At 44.9% G+C, this 24704-nt stretch overlaps 1 protein-coding gene across 3 annotated transcripts in view; it reads right to left on the bottom strand.

Moving 5' to 3' along the window:
- UbcE2H (ubiquitin conjugating enzyme E2H) overlaps positions 1-24704 on the bottom strand; it is a 38927-nt gene that overhangs the window by 10145 nt on the left and 4078 nt on the right. For all 3 annotated transcript variants that reach the window (XM_055068698.2, XM_055068699.2, XM_050175195.3), the window contains exons 2-7: positions 23485-23561; positions 21972-22046; positions 20723-20762; positions 18491-18543; positions 15898-16026; positions 6963-7077 (exon numbers count right to left, since the gene is read on the bottom strand). In XM_055068698.2, coding sequence (XP_054924673.1) covers positions 6963-7077; positions 15898-16026; positions 18491-18543; positions 20723-20762; positions 21972-22046; positions 23485-23561 — 489 coding nt within the window. The remainder of the gene's footprint in view (positions 1-6962; positions 7078-15897; positions 16027-18490; positions 18544-20722; positions 20763-21971; positions 22047-23484; positions 23562-24704) is intronic.

Genomic DNA, 24704 nt, shown 5'->3' with positions numbered 1-24704 from the left:
GTGTTTGCAGTGACCTTCGAAGAACATTTGAAGCGTTTAGAGGCGGTACTGGAGGTGCTCCGCTCCACTAAGATCACGCTAAAGCCTGAAAAGTGTCACTTCGGTTACGAAGAGCTGAAGTTTCTCAGGCATGTCATGAACGCCAACGGCGTCCAGCCTGACCCAGACAAAACGTCTGCTGTTGCTGCTTTTCCGACTCCTCGTGACACCTAGCGGCAATATATATTTATATATACCATATATAGCATAGACCGCTTATAGTGCAAGTCGCCGGAATCGTGAATATCCGCACTATAAGCGGTACCGCACAAAAGTGTTCAAAGGTTGCACGTGAGCAAAAGATGTAGACCAAGGTGCAGTGCGTATCCGAGAACTGAAGCATGTGACCGGGAGTTTTATATCTGTTTAAATTTATGAACGTACAGAGGTTAATGTCCAAGTACCTACGGTCTTCGCAAAAATACTAGTAATTTTTTTGCGAAAAATCAGTAGAAATCAGATCTTGTATTTCAATTCTGCATTCAGTTTTTGAACCGGCGAATTCAGCGCTTGTATAAAGCTCAGTAGTAGTATTATTGTAGCCTGTAAGAAATTATACAAAAACGACCTCGAGATTTTTGGCTGTGCTTCTGAGAAACAAGGGGTTTTTGAAACCCATAATCAAGCACGGATTTAAAAATATTCAAGACCCGACGATAGCCTATTGAAAAGCGTCAGATGGTAGTTATTATAGTACCTGAAAGCTTTAGTGTTGGTGAGCTCTGCTGCGCTCTAAATGGAGCCCACACGCTGAAGTTGACCGGTTAATGCGACGCAATGGGTGACGTGCCCCGTCACATGTGACATATGCCATACACGAGCAGCAACTGACAACACTATTCAGAACTAGTAAGTAAATGAGAAATCGTGGTTTCGCCCGAAAGGCGAAGCGTCGATTACGATAGCAAATTAGTGGACAGCTGTACGAAGTAAAAACAGTAGTTTTATCGGCCGCATAAACTTGTAAACATGGGCACACAAAATTAAAAACATCAAGTCACACACGAGCACAAGCAAACATGAACACATCTGACTCTATTGTGGAAACGCGCTGTCAAAACGCTGGCGTGAGGAAATGCGGCAGCCTCTGCGACCGAAGTGACATTCGTGCCGTTTCTAACTTCAACGCAAAGCGAGCGCCGAGGACCCAGAGCACGCACAAAGCTACGAGCTGCCGATGCAGCTAGACTCTGCCCCCAATGTAGATCATGCTCAACATACGGCTGCGCGACCGCCATATGGCCATATGCACAGTTGCAGCCGGAATAGAACGCCGCCCCTCTCTCCCCTCCACTCGATGCCCAACGTTGGGTGCATTGCGCACGATGGCGCACTTACTGCCTGCTTTCGTTATTTCGCCCAGGCGAGATTCAGCAGCCATCGTCGGCTCCCTTCGCACGCCTTCCCTTGCACATACAGCATATGGCACGTGGCGACGGTGTTATCGCCCTTGGACTTCATACGGACTTCATGGTAACGGCGACGCCGATGGCGGAAAGTGTTCTTGGAGTGTCAACATAATTGCTATCACAATGATAACTAAGTGCAGGTTCCTATTGCCCCTTACCACAGGGCAGGCGCTCAAAGCGCCACAGGAAAAAAAGTCAATCGGTGCGGTTCCATACGTCTGGGATGCGGTAGTGCCCTCACTTCCACTGATTCACCGTATTACCCTTTCTCCATTTTTGTTCATAAGACATAGGTAGCACCAGGTTTGGGAATCTGGAAACGCAAGAATGTACTCATCTTTGAGCCTTTTTCTTTCGTTCACGAGGTGCGACAACATTAAAATGAACTCCATACTGGAAAACAACAGCTTTTGCTTTCGTCTCCGTAGGACAGATGAAAAATCAGTAGATTCAAAACGCCTTATCACTGAATCAGCAGAAAATGTTAAATATCGGTAGATCTGATAAATCGGCAGCCGTTGCACCACTGGTTCATTGCAGAGCACACCGCTGATAAGTAGCGAGCAAAAGGCTTATTCGTCGCCTTCGTTGCTCTGCGCAGCGACACATAGTTTCAGCACATCTTTCAGGGTGTGCAAGGCACATGGCATCACGACTGCGAATCTCCGTATGGTAATCTGCATCAAGACATGGCACAAACCACTGAATGGGAGGGGATAAGCCAAAGCTCAGATGGTATTTTGAATCTCAATATAACAAAGTGTGTTTATGCATGATTTAAATATAATGAAATTTCACTGCCATGGCAAAGGAATTTCGAGGCAAGAAAAGGTAAACTGCAGCAGATGCAGATCATCCAATGGTTGAATTGCATGTGGCTGCTTGCGAATATACGCACCTATCAAACCGTGTGCCACGCGACAGAGAGAGGTCGTCGAAGCGTAGTAGCATTATAGCAGCGGCAAGACCCTCTCGCCATCGTGTTCTGTATACAGTGCAAGTTCAATTAGATCATATCAGACCCTGCACGCTGTGGGTGCGAGGGAAAGCGTGCAAAGGCGAGCCAAAATGGATGTTGGCGCCCGACTCAAGCATTCTTTCTGGATAAGCAGGAACGAGGGAGGGGGCATTTGCTTCTTTTTTTTAGCCGGCCGTAGGTGGCTGAAAGCACAAGTGGCCGATGCGCCCCGCCCCATCTAGTAGGTAAGCTGTGGCTGGCACAAAGACTAGCCGAGCCCAAATGGCCACGACTTCAGGTCATATAATCTCGAGTTTCGAAGACTTGTTGAAGCGAGATGCAGACAAAGCATTCACTTTTCTCTGCCTACGCTCTTAACGATAGCGTTGTACACTGCAGGCAGCACTTATGACCGCAGCGTCGCAGGATTTGCTTTGTACCGCCGATATGAACATGTAATTGAACTTGACAACCACGAAACGGCATGTTTGGTCGCAGATTCCCAAATTCACCAAAATACCTTTTTTTTGGTACTGGGATTTGTTTCCGATTACTTGGTAATTAAGAAATTCCACAGCCCCTTTCATGTAATAAATATCCTTTGGCGACTGCTTATTTGCATAAATGGTTGAATTTCAACACACAATGAAATTTTGTTATAACAAAGTAAAGTGTTGATTTTGCAGACTTCAGTACAATATAAATTTCAATCTCCATTTGAAAGATGAGCAATAATACACAAGTCATTGCACAAACTGCTCGAACAATTATGTGGGAAAAATATTCAGAGAAGCAAACGCAAGACTTGCAAAAAAGATGGATATAGCTTTATTTATAAATTCATATAGAACTATGGTGTCTCCGTACTCAAAAAAAAAAAGGACTATAGTGATTGAGACAAGCAATGGTTTAAGATGCATACGTTCACACTGGCAATACTACTCAAGAAGCACGGCCCCTGCCAGACAAAGAAAAACAAAAGCAAAACCGGTCCAAAATGGCGTCGTACAAGTGCTGTGGGACCGGTCCAAATCCAACTACTTTTTCACACACTGACTGCTGCAAACTGCCGAAGGAAATCTCCGGAAACAAGGCGGCACTGGCGGGGGGAAAAAAACAACTGCAACAGCGGCAGCTTTGCCACGTGACACTGGTGCACCAATCCTACATGCATGGCATGGTTGCAAGCGCAAGCTTGCAACATGGAAGCAAGGAAGAAACAACTGCTGCTCTTTGAAAGCACGCCGACGGCTTCCAGTGCACCTCCGTGGCAAACTGTGCGTTTCAAAAGACTCATTTAGTTGTTGCCTCCAAGATGCCTGCTGTCAGCCAGTGGAAATGTGCAGACAAATTTGCATTTACACAACGCCAACGTGTGCGGAACGATCATCATTCTGTTTGCCGATATGGCAACATCAATATTTGTTCCCCCTGCCCAAGCTTCAATGTAAAGATGCAACCACATGGAACACATTTTCGACAAGGCATCACTCGTTTTCAGTACGTACATTTTAAATTGCACAAGACATATCGTAGCAGTAACATATGTCAATACAAAGCAGTGATTATATTAGTTGACAATCGCACAAATCATTTCAGCGAGGAAAAAGCATGGTCATCACGAGGTGCAACGGACACGCGCCAATAGCGTACAACATTACGCCAAAAACATACTGTAAATGTGTCCTCCGCATCTCGATCATGAAAACAAGCATTAGGATACTGCTGATTCTAATGCATGCTATAGGTAGCATTGTGTTTACAGCTTGTCTTTAGGCATGTTGGTACTGCCTTTTGCAGATGGATGCAAATTTGCTGGTCCAGATCTTTCCGCATCTTCTTACCCGAAGGACAAATGTGAGAAACCGAATGCTTAAGACGCAAACACTTTCTTTACTGCTAGTCTGCCAATAGCGCTGCCATGAGGGTACATCTGGCAACGCAGCTGCCAGATAGATGCACACTTCCACTGGCTGCTCCGAAATTGCACTGTTACGAGACGCACAACACCAGTCGATCGGGAAACGAAAGTGCCGATACGCGGTGACTCCATGAGTACCAATGTCCAACTTTTGCGCAAGTAAATGCGCAAGAAACAACAATTCAGCTCGGCTCCCAACAGCTTGCATAAGTAAAAGGAAATTGTAAAAAAAAAGAAAATCGGGGCACGCTCTGCAATCCCTTCCCCGCAAGCGGGCACTCTTAGTGAAGTTATCACAGTTTGTTTTGTTTGACGCTGTCGAGCACAAAGAAAAAAATATCGTCAATCATCTTCCCTAGAGCTTTGACGAAGGCGTTCCCCATCCCCAAAGTGCTCCGTTTTGCAATGAACTCAGTATCACGCGTCGCGGTAATGAAGCAATAACTGCAGCACATGCTGCATATTCTCCTGTTCCTTATTGAAGAGCCATTGCATGAGTTGTGTGATGTGCTTTGCAATAAGTTAAAGAAAGAAAAGAACACGCACGAAACTGGTTTGCAGATGCGCCGCTTTTATATCTGCCGATCAATCACCCAGACAAGTGCGTCGAGTACCGTGATGAAGAACATTCACAAATGGTTGAGAAGCACGATATAGTTTGGTCGGGCATTTGAAGAATGCGTGCACGCATGACCATTTGGACAGGATGGTCGCGACTATGGTGGAGCTTGAATGGACCGTTTTCCCAGAAACACCCCCCCCCCCCTCTTTCCTCGCCGCTCAAGGACGAGTGGAGACCAAGGCGCTAACAATTGGTGCCAGCCATGCTAAAACAGCATGGCACGCTCGATGATGCGCTCTGGTCAATCAACTCTGATGTCTGTGAATTATGCATCAAGATCGCGCTTAGAGTCGCTGACTAAACAGCTAACTATTTGAAAGAAAACTGTCTGGTCCACCAGTTTTGGGTGAACTGAGTGGAACACCGCATTCTCGGCTAAAGAAATACGAAGGTGATGCTAGGTCAAAGAATTGCTACAAAAAGGCACAATCATGCATTCGAAATCACCTGCTGCATTGAACATACAATCTCTTAATGCACTAAAAGAAATCTGGAGGCGACGAACTGGCACCATAGCTAAAGCCTTGGAGAGCAGCCTGTCGTTCCTCGATTCATTTTGATTACACAACTACTAACGAATACACAAGATGTGCTCTACTCGAGTGCTGACAATGAAGTTGGCCCGTGCTAAACCCTGCATGACCAACAGCTAACAACATGCGCGCATAGTGTCGAAAAAAACGATTTACACACTGTGCAAACGAATAAAAACCGGGGCTCCGGGCCACGCAACTAAAAGCGTTTAAACAATGAACCTCGTATGACAATATATTCGTGCAGCAATGAAAGAAAAACTGACGAAGAGAAGGACAATGTTACTGAACTTTTCAACGTCAAACATGCTCAGCTAATAGAACTGCCTTCGTCCTCGAAGGCAAACCTGTCATTTGAAGGTTTGTGGGGAAAAGCGCTCAAAAAGACGGTAGGCTACCGAGAACATACAACGCAATAGAACTGAAAAAGAAAGCGTTCTCTAAAACGAGCTCTCTCCTTCTCGAATTGCTGCTCAGCTTATCTTGCTGAACGCTAGTCAATAAAACGTTACAGACTACACGCATGACAGCGGGAACCCAATTCTCAAACCAAACGTTTCAGGGGTATTCCCAACTTTTGCGTTGCGCAAAATTAAGCACGCAGCCAGGACCTCTGCGATGCGAGAATGACACTAATGAAAGGTGTGCCGCTCCTTTCATCACATTCACTTCTGCAAGCTCAGCCAATCGGCGCACGCCAAACAAGACATCCCCCGAAAGCGATCGACCGAATTTGCGGGCCTTGAAAGAAGCACGAACACAGTGCGCGCGTGAAAAAAAAAAACGAGGTAAAAATGACCGATCGAGAAGCAGGACGTTCTCTTGCCACAGCTACAGGCATGCAGAAGGGGCGAGAGTGAGACACGAGCACGTCCACGCGAGAGACGCGACACATACGCACACACACACACACGTGCATCCCCGGCTCAGCTGGCACTTCTCTCACCAGCCGACGAAGCCAGTAACGAGGAGGGCGCAGGGACCACCACGACGACAGCAAGGCAGCACATGCGCGAGAAACATGACGAGACGCAACACTTTTGCACAGGGAGCAGAGAAAGTCCCGCCACACGGTCACCGTCTTGGCACATCTCGCTGGCAGGGAGGTGGACAGAAGGAGGGGGAAAAAAAGATGCACACGGCCACAGAATTGAATTCAGGGTAACACATGCCACTTCCCTGCGCTGTAGCGGCCGAGTCCTTCTCTTGCAAACTATGCAGGTGCAAGAAGAAAAACGGACAGTGGTGGTTACGGAGGCGACAATCTGATGCGGAGGATGTGCAGTGGCCTGGGGAGGGGATGGTCGGGAACGTGAGAAGATGGCGCTCCAGTAGCAGAGGTGAGAGAGAAAGGAAAAAGGCGATGACAGCTCTTGTGTCTTGTCTCGTTCTTCTCCCGGCCTCTGCGCTTTCTGTTGTGTGTGAGTGGTGTGTGTGTGTCCGCAGATTTTGTCGGGCAGACAGATGCATGAAGTCTTACAGCTCCATGTCTTTGGTCTCGTCATCCGAGAAATCACTCATGGAACTCTCGCTGCTCGACGACTCATTGTCCTGCTCCCGCAACGCCTCCTCCGTGGCAAACCTCTTGACGTACTCTGCACGTGAAATGGAACATTCACGTCAGCATGATAGGGTCACGGAAAGACAACAAGCCATCATTGTACTTGAGGTTTTTTTCACATGATCTAAATGCGCAGCCTTGAAAAGTACTTTATTTACCCGACTCTAATGTACACCCAATTCGAGCATGTTTTAAGTAAGAAAATAATAATGAATCTGAACGTAATATACCACTGATTTATAAAGTGGAAATACAGCAGGCACCCCACATTTGCAATGAAAGTGGTGCGTCACTACCATTTGCACTTCAGCGGCCACAGATACCAAGCACACAGAGGCGGTATTCTAGAGCAATCATTCTTAGAGACTATCATTTTGCGAGTCTCTGCATCGAACTCGAAACATGCAGCCCACAGTGTTCCTGGCACTATGCGCAAATAGTGAGCTCGCCACAGCGCCAAAAATGCTGGCAGCCGTATGCACCGACGCATCCGGTGCCTAGTCACATGAAATCTCGCACCTATGAAAGTTATTGACCGAGAATACTGCTCCACATTGTGGTCAAACACAAAATGAAACCACAGCAACTGTCGGGAAAATGTCTTCTGTTGCCATTTTGTGATGGTGACGGCGATGACGCAGCGTCTGGAGGCTCCGACAATAGGCGGTTGCCAACGCCGCCAACTCTGTTACGATTTTGTACCTGACTAATGCAGAGGCAATATTCGGACCCCTTTTCACTGAAAAAAGGTGCATGTTAGATTCGAGTAAATATAGTAGTGCTCGTAAAGAAGGTTGAAAACCAGACTGCTGATGTATTTAAGTCAACATTTTTCAACGTAGACTATTTGTCTAGAGAAAGTTATGTGCACGAACGCTAAGTTAACATGGTTGTGAAACACAAAAACAACAGCACAGTTGATCCTGGCTATATCAAACACGGATATACTTTTGTCTATCGTAATGTCCTCTTGGAAATACCATGCAAAAGTACAGCACTGTACTATGCAGATATTAAACTCCCGTTCGCTAAACTAATGGGGACACAGTCACTTCTCATGCTGTATCAAGCTCAAATGTATTTTTTATACCATAATATCCCCTTGGAAATCCTATGCAAAAGTATAGTGCTGTGCTTGTATCGAACTCCTGTACAGTGAACTTCCAACGGGGACACGGTCACCTCTCGCACTGTCTGAAATATTTAATGCCAACGAATTCGAAACAGCACTGTTTTGGCATATGGTATCAAACAAGACTTAACCTAAAGGGCAGAACATGTCATGGAGAAAAAGTGAGCAGGGCACTCAGTTTTGCTAGCTGTGCATATTGATGGCTGAAGTAAACGGCAGCAAGAGCAGATCACCACTCTGCTTCAAGAAGGCGAAAGGCCTCTCAGTCCGGTATGTGTTCCACAACAAAGCGTGGATCTGGAGATGCCTGCGCCGCCTGTTCTGTCTTGTAGAACCAGGGTTCTACGCAAACAGCATTTTCAGGTTCCGCGAGGAGCCAGAACGAACTTAACTCCAACCCCTACTTGGACAGATTTTTACATCACAGTTTGGAATTCACACATTGCTGAAGTGCCTGCCATCACAGCACCAATGTGGGAGACTCATTGCTGTGCAATTCACTGGCCCGCAGTCTGCGCTTAATGTGCTTCGTTCGTACTCGCAGGGTTACATAGGAGTAGGAATAGACTGATGTTCTGCAAGCTGAGAGCCACTTTTGAATCTAACATAATTTGTGTAGTGTCAGCAGTCACCGACACAGATGCCGGCGACCAAGGGTTGAGAATGAAAGAACCGCAAGACACCAAACACCAGGCGGCAAGCAAGAAGAGACGGGCAGGCTTGCAGACGAGAAGCGAGGGCGACTGGTTTCAAAAAGAAGCCGGTCCCAAAACCATTACCTGATAGAACACTCTGCTTGGTTGACTCAATGCCAACATATGACCATCAGCCATTTAAACGGCATAGGTATTTAAACGGCAAGGCACATTCATGCGCAGTTTAACAGTGCAAGCAAATGCACTAATGGTGGCCTGGCACAGATACATACAGGCTGGTTTGCGTCCATTTTTACCTTATCCCAAATAAAAACACGCAAGCACTTTGACGGGCGCAAGGCATGCGCGGTCTCGCATCTAGGCAACACATGGTTTTCGGGCTACAATTAGTGTTGCAATTAGTCTAATCGAAGACCACTCCGCAGTGCGACTCACTTGTGACATTTGCGTGTAACCAGTAAGCAACCTTTTGTGCATTTCGCACAGCCTTGGAAAAAAAAATCTGCAAATTCGCACTTTTCACAATCTCTGCGAACTCTCCAAGACATGCGGAGTCTTCAAATAAAGTTCAGAGAGGAATTACAGCTAATCTTCTTAACGAACTCATTGGGACAGAAACTGACTTCATTAAAGCGGCAATTTGAGAATAGTGTAAATGTTATAGAAATGTCATAGTAACGTCATCATTACTATAACACGAAAAACGAATGCGATATTTCTAATAATGCGATTTCACTAAAATAAGGGTGTACGGCGTTTTATATTTTGAATTCTTGATATATCAAGCTATTTTGCAACTCCCTTCAACTTCAATATATTGACACGTGTACTTCTTTGTCTCACTACCACGTGACAGTATCCTCGATCGACTGTACAGACGCCTTCCGTTAATTCACTCCCGATGGAACTGATGAAATTGGTCAAATTATCCGACTGGTCTAACTATAAAAAAAGGTGAAAAAACACTGAAACACGCCGTTGATTCATTTGGCAGTATTTGTCTAAAATTAGCTATGCCACAACATGGCTGCATTATGCGATGGAGCATACCAAGCGGGGAACGGGACTACTGTTATGGGAAATAGCACATGTTCCTTAAAGGGCCCCTGAAACGGTCCAGACAAATTTTGCAGACGCATAGGGTACAGCTAATCATTCGCACCACAACTTGTGTGAAGCGTCTCATATTAAGAGAGCTACGGACGTTTACAAGTTATCCTTCTCCACAGCCATGCATTTTCTCAACTCGTTTGCCGAGTGATCGAGGCTAAGCTCTGCCTTCACTGGCTCTGCGTCATGATGGCACGTGGTGTCATCTACTTCAGGTTACTGCTACTCTGTTTGGTTGAGCTCTGTGCCTCCAGGTGGCTGCACCGTACAGATCATTCACGTTTGCGCTTCTGCTCATACTGTGAAATGGCAAGGTCAAGCGGCCAGGCCGTGTCCCCTCGCTTGCGTTTACCCAAATAGCAGACTCTCAAAACGCTATTGTGGTAGTAATCCTCCAGTGTAAAGGGGCAGCTGCAAATGCGCAAATTCTGGCGCCGATCGGATAGCGACAGTCAGATGCACTGCAGCTACTCCGCTCGTCTGCTGCCTTGTAGAGGGACACAATGTCGCAGCTTGACATATTGCCAGTCGCTACGCTTGCAGTCCACAATGCAACAAAGTCGATTCATGGTGCTCAAGAAAAGACAAACAGACACTGACTGCAAAGCTCTCATCAAGACGGAGCGTTGTAACACAAGCAGACGACGCTTGTGGTGTGCCAGAAGTGCTCAAGTGTAGTCAAAAATTGTTCTTGTGCATTCTCTTTCTGTTACTTTACTACAGAAGCAAATTAACTAACATTCCAACTATTACGAACATCATTTGTTCATCCTAAAGGTGGAAAAATTATAGATGACGCGTCCTGGGCAGCCAATCGGATAGCTCGCCCTAGCGACATCGATTGGGTGACTTACGTCATATGGGTAGGGGCGGCTGAAAATTCTGCTGAGCAGTGTGCTGTGATCGGCCGCGATTTACATTTTTAAAACCTTATAAATTACACGCCTTACGCGGAGCACTCAGATGCGTCAATTAATAATCAGAAGAACCTACTCTAACGACTCAGTATGTTTGTACAAAATCGTCAAAATCGTTTCAGGGTCCCTTTAATTTGCACACACACATGTGCTGTCTCCAGCCACAATATGAGCACCCAGATGCCTAATATGTTTACCGGCCATTCCTTCAGAGTTTTATAAAGACTTGTGGGTGAAAAAAAACCAGACACCTGGTGTCTTCAAATTATATTTTAACAGAGCCTGCTCAATCAGGCGGGAGCAGGACCAAGCGCCACTGGCCTTTGATTTCTCAGCCGCCGATTCCACTACTCACGCACCATCAGCATGCTGGACGTGTCGTCAAGCAAGGCAAAGCAGCATGTTGAGCCACGTAATACCTGGTGAACGAAATGCTGAATGGTCCGGGCCGCATTACAAGGACCGAAAGGCACACGCAGATATTCGAACAGCCCAAAGGGTGTTGTATTTGTGGTCTTGGGAATATCTGAGGGTTCCACAGGAATCTGGTGATAGGTTTTCATCGGGTCAACCTTGCTAAAAATAGTGCAGCTGTACAATGTGAACGTAAAATCCTGAATGTGAGGCATTGTGTACTTGTCCAGCACAGTGGCCTTGTTGAGAGCATGGTAATCGCCGCAGGGGCGCCAGTCACCGGCCTTCTTGGGCACCATATCGAGCGGCGAGGCCCAAGGGCTGGAGGAGGGACGAATGAAGCCAAGGTCAAGCATGTGTTCGAACTCCTCTTTGGCAGCAGCTAGACAATCCGGCGTGAGGCAACGAGCCCGAGCAAATAAAGGAGGGCCAGTCGTGACGACTCAATGGAGGGGGGTTGGAAGACGTCTGGAAACTCTGCAAGGACGGCTGAGCAAGGGTTGGGGACATCTATGTGCGCCTGGAGAAGCCGGAGTGGTGGAGCGTTACAGGAAATGCTTTGTACAGTTAAGGTCGTCTTGGGATCCAAGATGCGGCTGCGCCGCATGTCGACGACGAGCTTGTAGAGCCCAAGAAAGTCGGTTCCAATGATGGGCTGGCATACAACCGCAATGACAAAGATCCGGTGAAAGGTACACCTGAGGCCGATGGCAAGCATCACCGATTTTTGGCCGTAGGTCCAGATGATCGATCCATTGACCGCGGTGAGAGGAGGCGAGTCGGGAGGACGGCGGCTCTCAGCCAATGTAGGAGGAAGGACGCAGATCTCGGCGCCAGTGTTGACGAGATAGCGGACTTTGGCAACGTGGTCGACGACGTGAAAAGGGCGACTGGATCTAGGTTCGGGAACAGCGGTCGTCATCAGAGTTCAGCACAACTTTTTTCCACGTGGAAGCAGGGCTGGCGGCACCACTTCGCGCGAGAGCCCTAGCGACGGTGGTACCAGCTAAGGAGAACGGCATCCATAGTGACCAGAACTGCAGCGGTAAGGGTGTGTGTGACGAAGAATGCGGCCGGCGTGTTCGGAAGGCAGCAACTTCAGCTGTCAGTCGCGCTACTTGCCGTGCGAGCTCCTCATTAGCTTCAAGAAGACGCTCATATCTGTTGCCAGCAGCTGCGCTGTGCGGTCAGGAGGGTGATTAACTATGGCCATGGAAGAAAAACAGACATCCATAATCTCGTCGGCCAACTGAGCCAGAGATTACAGCTTCGAAGATGAAGACGCGGTCAGGATCCATGCGCACTTGTAGTGGAAGGCACCGCACGAAAATTTCCCCGAGAAATGCGCTGCTGGTTGAAGGAGCCAGGTCTCCAGCCAACGCTTGCATGCAACACAATAAGTTGGTAGGTTTGTGGTCACCGAGTTCCTCCAATGTAAGAAGTAGTTGTAATCGATCCTGCTCCGTTTCCGTGGTGCACTGGATGAATGTCACCTTAAGTGGTCATAGGGGCAGTCGACGGGTGGGGAGTATAGAACACCGTCAACAATCGTAGCAGTATCAGGTGGAAGCACTCCAATGACAAAGTAGAACGTGGTCCACTGCGAACTAGATGGTGGCGATGGAACAAGGATTCAATGGTAATGAACCAAAGTTCCGAGTCGGACGATAAGAATTTCGGGAGCTTGAGAGCGGAGACCTCGGGCTCACGGGGTGGTACCACTGACAGCAGTACTTGATCAGGAGTACCCGAGGCCATGACTTGCTGGACAGAAGGTGGACTGCAAAGACAGTAGGGCTCGAGCTCCTGGCGGCGGCAGGCCCAGTGAAGCGGCTGAGGCATCAGGAACTGAGAGCGATGACGCGAAGTCCAGAGTCGCCAATTTGTGGGTGAAGAAAAACCTAACAGACGCTGGTGCCTCGTGTCCACAAGTTACATTTTAACAAAGCCTACTCAATCAGGAGGGAGCATGACCAAGCGCCACTGGCCTTCGATTTCTCAACCACCGATTCCACTGCTCGTGCACCGTCAGCGTGCTGGGCGTCGTCATCCCCCTTTTGCGATCAGGTCACTGTGGCACGTAGTAGTGCGCTACAGACTCCTGCTCTTTTGTTGGTTTTAAACATCTCACTGAGTTGGTTTTAAACAACTCCCTGAGCTTTTTAATCTTACTGCATTTCTTATAGCAAGCTTTCCTAAAACAAAGATGGTTTTTCCCCACTTTTCAGCACACGGTGCATGCGCAGGCGTATAAGTAGGTAAGGTATACATGGTCCCGTTAATGGTCTTTTATACAATACACGCATGGCGGGTGAAGTGAGGGTTCAAATCACTACAGGTCGAGAACAGCTCTGAATGGCTGCCGGTATGCTCATTAGGCATCTAGGTGCTTGTACTGTGATGAGAGATGGCACAAGTGCACCTGTACAATTAAGAAACGTGTACTATGTTTCGTGACAGTGATCCTTCTTCATTCTTGATATGCTTCACCACAATAATTTACGTATGCTCCACTAAATGTGACTGTATTGTGGCGAAGCTGACAAGTCAAGTTCATATTATCCAGCTTGGGCCAATTTTCGAAATAACGGAAGTTCCGGCCCATAGAAAGGTATGGGTGCCAGCCAGGACCTTCGGTCAGGATTGCATTAACCAAAAAATTGACTGTAGTATTACTGTGCTTTGGTCATTGAAGCTGTCAACAACACCAATGATGGCAGCAGGCTGATGCTTCTTTGAAACGGTTTATATTGTCAGAATTTGATATTTATTTTAGCTTGTTTTTCGTTACTGAAACTTCGAAAAGCCATTCTCTTGAGATGTTGGCTGACTGATGACTTTTATATCAAATTTCCAAACACCACTGATAATCTTCCACTGCCCTTTGACTTACTTATTGGTACTGATATGACTTTTGTCATGAAACATCACACAGTTAAACCAGAAAGTCTGACATACACCTGCTGTAATCATACTTTTGCATTAATGCTCGGCAGCATCCAATCAACCAGGTAAATGCTTCAGAACACACACAATCTCAGAGGAAGGCCTCCATAGGACATGCAATTACAATGGACACCTTCGCCAGAGTTTCTCAATACGGTAACATGTCAAGTTTCCATAAATCTATCAATCGGCACCACCATCAATTCCACATGACATGTTCTGAAGCACGTCACTGCGAGGGTAAAGCATCGACAATTGCAGGTCAGAGCAGGCAATGCACGGAAACATATTAAAATTAAATTCTGGGGTTTGCCAAAAGCACAATATGATAATGAGGCATGCTGTAGTAGGAGACTAGATTAATTTTGATCACCTAGGGTTCATTAATGTGCACCTAACTCCAAGCACATGAGTTTTTTTTTTTTTTTTAATTCTGCCCCCTCTGAATTGCGGCCACCGCATCCAGGATCAAACCCCCAACCTAAATCTCAGCAGTGCAACACTGTAGCCACTGAGCTACCAAGGCAGGTAAATTTTATTTTATTTTATTTATTTATCGAATACTGCAGGCAAGAACGCCCAAACAGGAGAGGCAAGGAATTCGGAACACAATAATGTGTACACAATAACAGTTCAATATTATAACTATAGTTCTAAAAGTGGAAGAAACGCATAATACAATGTTCTAGATACTCATGTGACATCATTTCACAGCAGCCAAAGTGAGAGAAAAAGATTCTTGAGAGAACTTTAAAACAGATTATAAGATTGAACAGCAAGTATTAAAACCTCTGGCATAAAAATTTCCTTCAGGACTGTAGTGTCTTAAAACCATTAGACAACTAATTCTGAGACAGAGTCATTGCAGCTGTACTTTAAGAAAATGAAATAAACAGCTCTTCTCTGAATACTTTTCAATGTGTCGCTGCTAGTTTTAGCATATGGGTCCCAAATGACGCATCATATTCCAGTTTTGGCCTTATCAATGACTCATAAGCTAACTGTATTACATGAGTGGGGGCTTCTTTAAGCTTGTGACGGAGCAAGCTTAGTTTTCGAAAAGCAGATGGGCTAAGTGTTATTGATATGGGTATTCCAACTCAAGGTATTTGTTGCTGTGACGTCAAGATACTTGTATTCCATCAATTCAGTTAGTGGTTCACAATTGATAGAGTAGGAGAAATTAAGAGAAGCTTTCCTTTTTTTGTTACACGGACTACCAAACATCTCCGAATTCAGTTCCATTCCCCCAGTTTTACTCCATGAGCGAATGTTGTTTATGACTGAGTTTAGAACTAGCTGGTCATCACTCATTTTTAGATCTCATAAAAAGGTATGCAGTCATCTGAAAATAGGCAAATTTTTACAGGACCATCTATTACATCCACAATATCATTATAAAATAATTTTTTTTAAAGTAGGGGCCCCAGGACACTCCTCCGCAGCATCCCAGATGTTACCGGAAGAATGTCCAATTGTTCATTAATTTCTACATATTGATTATTCTCTGTTAGATATGAACAGATCCAGCATACAAGAAAGTGTGGCAGTCCAATCTGTTCTAACTTATAAATGAACTTATGTGGTACTATGTAAAGGGCTTTCCTAAAGTCTAAAAATATTAGGTCTACTTGACATCTTGGATGCGACTACTAGACAAGGTTGTGCCACATGTTCACCTTGTACTTTCTTCTTGTACTCCTCTGGTTTGTGCAGGTACATGGCTGCTGCATCACCATTCAGAGGGTCGATGGGGTTGGGATAGGTCAACAGCTGCGGCAGGAACGACTCGAAGATGTTGGACAGGTCTGCATATAACAGGTGGCTTGAGGAAGTGCGGACACAAATTTTTTCGAAGTTCTCTATAAACTCTACCGCACGCTTCTTGCATGTAAAAAGGTGGCAAGCATGAAGGTTTGGAAACGCACCCAAGACATTACCTTGATGCTAAAATTGGCCTCAAAACACCGGACCTGGAGTCACTGACACGTGACACAGAGCAAAATTTGTTGTGCTCCAATTAGGCTAGGTATGACAAGGCTGAACGTGAAAAAAATATGTGTGAGTACTGCACGTGCTCCTTCTGGTTGTGCTCACACGCGGCAGCTGCAGTTATCACAAAAATGGAGGGACCAAGTATACTGCAACATCGCAACACACACACTCCCTGTGAACCAAAACCAAGACTGGCTCATATAAATAAGTACAGTCAAATTTCATTAATTTGACTCCCACGGAACTGACGAAACTGATTGAATTATCTGGCAAGTTGAATTAAACAAGATGAAAAAATGCCAAACCACGCCCTCAAATCACATGTGCACCCACTTTCTATGGGTAAAAAGTAGAAAGCTAACATAGAAATGACACTGAAGTTCCTACACAAAGTAAAAATTTAAGAATCCTTATTTTTTATAATGGCGTCCAGTTTACTAAAGTTGGCTTTCCTACAAGGTTTCCTACAAGCCAGTTTCGCATGCAATACAGCCATGTTATGGGTTAAAGCATACAAACGCCGCGAACGCAGTTTTGATTTCACATTTGATTTCACCACACACAGGCAATTCTCGACCCAATTTCTTGGGCAAATAAAAGGTCCATGTTGGAACCAGGGAAATACTGTAATCAGATTGTGAGCCACTGTCATTGCTTGAAAATATTCCTAGGGCAGGTTGAAAATACTAGGAGTGTTCCAATGGGAGATGTGTGTTCAATGCGTTCACTGTTCCCTAAGCTCCACCGAGACAGATGCTGCCATTAAAGGGGTCATATTGGAATCACCATAGAGGTCATGCGTGTCGATTGCTCCATTTTGAATGATCCAGTAAATGGAAATTTTAGGTTTGTATAATGAACATATGGTCCCATATAAAGTACGGGTGCTGGCTGGGACTTTCGATCGGGGACTGTATCTAACGGACTGTATCAGTCAATTCTTCAGCTCTGCCTCATGCTATCCTCCTATTGAACGCTCTGCCGGATAACACCACTTCCCAATCCAACCATGACAAATTTCACAGTCAATTGGTCGAACAATTTGCCGTCTGAGCCCTCTGGTCCTTCTGCGTCTCCATTTTTCCTTGCGCCTTAATTTTTTCCCTGTAGCCTTCTATATCATCTCAAGCATCTTCATTCATTTGTAGCGCATAAATTCCATGCATGTCTTATGTTTATATTTATTTTTCTGGACAAATCTCATGGAGCTCACACACTTTTCATGATCTGCTAACCTGCGTGCTATTTTTTATTGTTTTGAGTTTATTGTCTGCCGTGTTATTTCTTTCTTGTTTTCTGCACTTTGAATTGCGGGCTTTCACAATTTGATATGCTTTCCCTCGCAGTTGTATTACCCTGAAATACAATGATCTTCGCGTGATGTTTACGTGCATCATTCCGTGTGTATTTGCTTCTGTCTTTAGTTTTTCTTTCAATTCATTTTTTTTTATTGACTGTTTTGATGTTGCCTGCCATTTTGCATTGCACAAATAGTGCTTATGTTACGGTGATGCCGTTTTTCTGTATTTTCTGTAAATTTTCTAAATTAGTGTTGCTTTCACAACTTTAGATTTTTTGTTTTTTTCGGAAAAGTTCTGCTTGTCGGACTGAATGTTCCGCTGGAAGCCTTTCGATGGCCTGAGAATACTACGCTAGTACCTGCGACAAGCAAGTTTCTTCAAATTCCTACAGCAGGTGAAATCAGCAACACCAAACTGGCTGAAAAAGTCACTGCGCTCCTTTTATATTAACAATGTGCTGCTTCTCAGTTTGTGGTGTTCTACACAAAAATGAGTGCTGTAAGAACCCCCCCCCCCCTCTTCCTCTTGGTGTCATGCCCAAGTGATTTTTTTGTTAATTTAAAGTTCACTGGATAGCAGGTAGGCGATAGATATGAAAGATGAGAATTTGGCTGAGGACATGTGGAATCCCTCACTATATATATAATTTTGTTGTGGAAGCATTCGACCTTCAACAACCGGTCTGAGGACCTTTTTTAGAGATACTATAATTTTGATCACTGACTGCAAGATTGCATGAGCTTTTGTCACAGCAGCAGCCACACAATTGTCTAATGGATTGGCAAACAGCACCACAAGTCAAGCATACATCATTTCAGTTTCGTTATGCATACCATATTTTTGAACGTTTGAACTTTTGGGAATCTTGTTGAAATTAAGGTGCTTTTGAACTTCCTGCGCTTTTCTGTGTGCTGGCTTGAACGTAGTGCCGAGATTCAGCGGCTAGTGAAAATGCCTGGTCATTGCCGTCACTCACCATAAAGTGCCGTCCAGGCTTGGTTGATGACGTCCAGGCACACAGTGCCAGACCTACAGGTGGGAAGAAAAACAGATGTAAGAAACACTAATCGTACTCTTAGGATTACTATAATAGGCTGACTTGAGTTTATAAAGAGACTCTAACAAGAAAAATAGCTTGAGCAGTATTAGTAAGTTACCATTCTACAGTAGCAAATAGGCCACTCAAAGTGTGAGGAGACTTGATAAGCCAGGAAAGAAGCAAACACAAAAGACTTCTGGCAATGCCACATTCAAGGTCCCAAACCAGGCCATCATGACGTGTTGCATTTTGACTGTGCCTGATTGGGCCTAGTTAATTTTTTGTCAATAATGACTGACTACATTGTGTTCAAAAGGTGCCAGGGACTTGATGTGGCAAGTTTTGAAAAATTTTTACCGTTGCAACTGCCTAAATATGAAAAATGCTTTGAGAGCCACGACATCACAATGACATAACGCTGAAAAAAAATTTGTATATTAATCTTTTAACTTTATTTTCTCTTTTGGTAATGAACTTCATTACCACAAAATTAACAAAAATAGTTTTCAGTGAGTACTTTATCAATATAAGTTGATATAGTGTTTCTTTTCAGTGTACTTCCAACATTCTGAAGCAACGCATGAACTATGAGAGACGCTGCCGTGGAAGGTTCTGTATTAATTTTGATGTTTTGCATTCCATCCATTTAGCATTGTTACACTCCATCTCAGAATCACCATGACATCTCATGCAAATAAATTTCAGTTTGCACTTTCAGATAAACTCGCCAGCACTAGACAAAGCAAAACCACAACCATACCACCACCATTCCACAAGAGCAATGAGGCAACGTACACAGATATCTGAGCCACTGGCAATTTAAAAAACTTATCACAGCACAAGGCAAACTGACGTGCAATGACACCAATAGCCACTCAGGACAGAGACAGCACTACGGAAACTATATGACTAGTCTAATCAAAACGACCTATGAAAGTCCAATGAGAAGTTTTCTATAGTGGGGCTATTAGAACCTCGCTGGGTTTCCCTTGACGTCTACAGCTTTGCTGAGCTAGGGGAGAGAGAGCTGAGAGAGTGAAAGCAAAGTATAAAAACAGGATCGCGCAGCATAGCGATGCGGAGAGGGTTGGTGGCGCCTAGCGAGGGAGAAGGAGCGGCGCCGTGGGGGCACAGGTGGTGCGACGTCATTGCTCTTCGATAAAAATCCGCGTGCACGCTTTGGCAGTCCCCTTTCTCGCAGTGGAAAAAAAGAAGTGACGTGGCATTTGCTTAGCAATGGCTAAGCCTACTGTCAGGACTCCTGAGGAAGAAGCCGCTCGACCGGAGGGCCACCAAGAAGCTGATCGTGAATGGAAGCATCAGCAGAGCTCTGATCCTGAAGCGCGAGCTAGGGACGCTTAAGCAAGGCGTCACAAGAGGAGAGAAGATTCTGAAGCTTGCAAACACGGCTGATTGAGTTCTGCAAGATACTACACAGAACATCGTGAATAAATTCTGAGCGATAGTAAAGTAGTGCCAAACTGTACACTTAGTCTAACTCTTGCTGGGCTTCCCCCAGCTCCGCTGGTCTCTGGCGTTTGTGATAGCTGAGCCATGCATAATGTTTTTGTTTTCTTTTTCAATTATTGACCTGAATCTCAAATTTGAGAAAAGAGCCCGACTGACTAAAATTGAGTGCACAATTCTTTTTTTTTTTCTCTAATTTTCATGCCACTTGCCCTGTGGCACAGATGTGCATTTAAAAAGGAAGAGCAGAGGCCCTCCTAGCGTAGTGGATTAGCACACTCATCAGTGAACGAACACATAACCGACTGACTCATTCGTAGCTTGACAGCTCAGCATCCTTTCTCAAGTAGCCCTCGTTCCTAGGCAACAGGTGGCAAATCAAAAAGCTTTTGTTTTGGAGCTTATTCAGTCTCCTTTACATAGCTCTTCTCAAACAAATGAGGTTCTGTCAAACATTCACTTTTAATACGACTGCACAGCTAAGAACAAACGTGCGTGCACACTATCAATGAAAGGCGTACAATTAACTTCTGCACAAATGCAACCTTTCTCAAGTCAAGAAAAGATGCCATGCCAGGCACTGAACCATGACAGTACAAGCTGCATACACGTGACCAGTCTCGCATGTTTGCAACTGCTTGCCCAATTTTGTCAATTTTAACAGTCCCCATTCTCGAAATGGTCAAAAATAAAGACACTTACACTTCATCGATGTTTGGGTGATAAATCTTGTTCATGAAGCCTGGTGAGAAAAAGAAAATCATGCGAACAATGGATAAGCATTCCCATTACCAACTCGCAACAGAAACAAAATCAGCAATGACACAGATGTTCCTAGTATTCCGAGCTTTCTTACAGAAGTTGAGCAGAAAGCCGACAAGATTGCTGAAAGAGCGGTAAGAACATCTACAGTGCATAAACAAATCACATGCATGCCGATGCACCCCAAGATCAACTGCCATGGCTCCATTTTTTTTAAAACTGTGAGCACATTCAAGCCTACAGGAAGCATGTGAACTGGCAGCTTTGAGCTCATGAAAAAGCCGTTTATGCATTCACCATTGCTATGGTGAATGCCAAGAGCAGGGACGTCAAATCGGCTTTGGTTTCTTTTTGGCTTAACCCATCTATGCGGTCACCCAAATGAAACGGCTATGTCATCATCATGTTGCTCCAGGAAAACTTCTTCCCTGCCTATACCTGGCACTACTAAAGTGGCTGCCATGAAACTCAAAACAACTGTGAACGCAGATTGAGCTATGGGAATGAGCATCGCAAAGCAAGACATGCGAGATGCCCCAGTGGCGAGGGCTCCATGTTTATCATGGTCACCTGGGTTCCTTTTACATGATGCAGCTTACTAGCAAATCTTCCATTTCACTGTCATCAGAATGCAGCAGCAGGGGCTGGAAACCAAAACCACAGCCCTGCGCTTGGCAGCAAAACACCTCAGCCACTAAGGAAGTGTGCTGAGTTAACTGAATGCTAAAACACTTCACTGGTGTAAAGAAACAATGTGGAGAAAGAACACAACTTAGCCACAAAGAACAGCAAATGCTGCCAATGAAACAATATCCAATAAGAGAAATTCATGCTCAACCTGTGATGGTTCCCACGGTGGTTGAATGATGGCAACAGATGTTCTAGTAAACTTAGCGTGAAGTTAAGTGTAACAGTACTGTAACAGTGACGTGCTTCAAGCTGTTCAGGAAAGGACAGTACAGTGGCTGGACTGCCACATCTGCAACACTTAAGTTTTTTCTTTTGCTCCTATTCCAATAAGTTCTGTAAAAATCTACAAGATAAATGAAGTTTCACATAAAGCAAGATTGCCATCCATCCGGCTGTAGTGTGAATGCTACAATGAGACACCCACTCCTTTCGCTGTAAGAAATGCCACTAGATGTTCAAAGCGGGCAACTTCCCACAGCAGAAAGAAGGCCAAGCTCACCTATTGATGGCGACTTGAAAGGGTACTTCTCTGGTAGGTCAACCCTGACTTTCCAGACACCTCCCTCATAAGGTGCTGCAAGGCAGAACACACAAGGCAATGTTAAGTGCGCGCTTCCCAAAGTCTGCAACTTCGGAGCCCACTAGAACTTGGCAGACTCCAGTGACTCTTGATTACCTTCCCTTGTTTACCATGAACAGTTATGTGAAGGCCCTGGCTACAGTGTTAGATCTTCCTGTTCACTGGGAAGATTCCTCTTTGCATGGCAGCATGCTACACAGATGGCAAGAGCCTGCACAGAGCCTTTTTTTTTTTACTCAGTGGTGATCCAGCCAGGTGATCCAGCCAGCAATTTTTGGAGCAGAAAAGTCACTCTGGAGCAGCTTAGGAGCAGCCACACCAGCATTTTGGAGCAGTTTCGGAGCAGAAAAATGTGTCTTTTTGGAACACTTGGAGCAGTACAGCAGTAATCTGTAGCCATTTGGCAAAGTTTGTTATTACTGTGCAATCAGTAAGTGCTGCTCAGAGGTGAAGACAAAGCCAACAGCAACCAATTAAGCTTGTCTTCCCATGCATGCTATACCATGCACACTATGTTGCGAACATGTTTATTTAGATAGACAAGGAACTTAATTTTGTAAATACTGAAAAAAGTTTTGTAGCCAAACGAGAACAAAGATATCCACCTAAAGCTCTAAATAGCTCTAAGACCATAAGACCAACTCTGCTGGACTGGCTCATGTCAACAATAACTGTACAAAGATAAAAGCAAACTGTCTTTTTTCTTGTGTGACAACCCCAATCCTATGAGGCACGCCATAGTGGGAGACCACGGATTAATCTTGACCATGCTCACGAACATTTTTTTTTAACTCTGCCCCCATCAAAATGCACCCACTGCGGCCAAAATCGAACCCGCAACCTCGAACTCGGCAGCACAATTCTAAAGCCACTTGACTACCACAGCTGGCGTAAGGGAAAGAAGCAAGAACTTGCGGAAATGCAAGAACTAAAGACCACAAGCTGCACAAACGCAGCACACACAAAGCTTCATTCATTGCAGGCAATGTGGCTTATAATATAACAAGGACCTTCCCAACTTCTGAAGACAGGACAGCCAAGACCAAGGGCATTACTGAAACTGCACAATGGTCCAAATAAAGTCTACCTCCGTTAAACTCTATACTTATACTAGAGACATTCAGAATTAATTTTCGGATTATCCAACATCAAATTAATTGAAGTGATTGCAAAGTATGAGTAACTCCTGTGACTTTTGAAAAGGTTCAAAATAATAACAAAGGCAGTTTTCTTGAAGCACACTATGTTGCATGCCCAAACTGTTTTCTATGCATCCTCAACAGGAATATTATTTACAACTAACAGCTCCCAACTTGTCCATATGTGAATAAAACACAGAAACAAACTCCAATCGTTGGCAGTTCTGCCTCAGTCGCAGCAAAATTGAGACATTGCAAATGAAATGGAGCGAAAGAATGCATGTTGAACTCACTTGCTTTAGGGCCGTAGAACTTGACGCAGAATTCATTCAGCCCTCCGAGAATGGTGACTTCGTGCTTGCTTTCAATGCTGGGCTTCATGTCAAGGTGCTTAAACAGTGCTATATTACGGGCCAGTGATAGCATTGATTGAGAAAACGTACAAGCTGCTACTGGGAGCACCCCTAATTTTAAAAATGCTCTTCCAAGAGCGGTCTTCACTGCTGAAGCTAAATACAGTCGCACTTCAATACAATGAACATGGATAAAATTATCTAAATCAAATGCTTTTCATCAATATTGGCATGCAACGAATAACAGATATAACTAATACCTGTGTCACACGGGCACATTTGGAAGGCCTTTCAGTCGACGGCCTTCGAAACGCCACAACTCCATCGACTCAAAGGAGTTGTCACGCTGCTACACGGCACTTTTGAAAGGCCACTGAGTGGTTCAGGTGTTTCTTGCAAAATTGTGTGGCGCTACGGAGCTTTGTTTTCGTTTTCATGTCACGAAATGTTAAACAACATTAAAACTACTTAAAAGCACTATAATTTCTTTTATGTTTGTTTATACATCTCAAAAAATTGTTCATACATTGCTATACATATATGTTTAGTTTCCAAGTTCTTGAGTAGCGAAACTGCGGCAACGTTTGCGTCGCTGTTGTCGAGAGTATGTGCAGTTCGGACATATAAAGTGGCAAAAATACTTTATTGAATAATTAATAACACTCATATATAGTATTTTAGAGCATTCTGGTTTGATTTGTTCTTTCTAACAGTGAGTACGAGCACACTGTGAACGAGAGGGCATGTTCGCGCTGTTTCCGTTTCCGTTGCTCAAAGGACATCGAGATTTCAATAGAGTTGTAAGGTGCTCCGTTGACTTGATAGACTATTGACTCGGCGGCCTTCGAAACCGCCCGTGTAGCAGCTCAAACTTGACCTTTGAGTCAACTGACTATCGGTTGGAAGGCCTTCCAAACGCCCGTGTGACACGGGTATAGGCATTTTGTGCTGTACTCGACTCCATGAAGACAAGGCTTGACTGTACTGACAACAAAGGCACCAGTGAGCTTCAAGTAGTATACGTGTCAATAGCTTTACTTTCACGACTTAATAATCTGACCTTCACAATATGTTGATACAGCTGTACCTACGTTAAATAATTGCATGACACTGTGTTTAGCTGTTCGGTTGGGCACCTGTATTGCTAGTATATTAGGAAC

This window comes from Dermacentor andersoni, chromosome 9, assembly GCF_023375885.2.
Source record: "Dermacentor andersoni chromosome 9, qqDerAnde1_hic_scaffold, whole genome shotgun sequence".
Classification (NCBI taxonomy): domain Eukaryota; kingdom Metazoa; phylum Arthropoda; class Arachnida; order Ixodida; family Ixodidae; genus Dermacentor; species Dermacentor andersoni.
The sequence above is the reverse complement of the archived record's forward strand: the minus strand, read 5'-3'. Positions and strand labels throughout refer to the sequence as shown.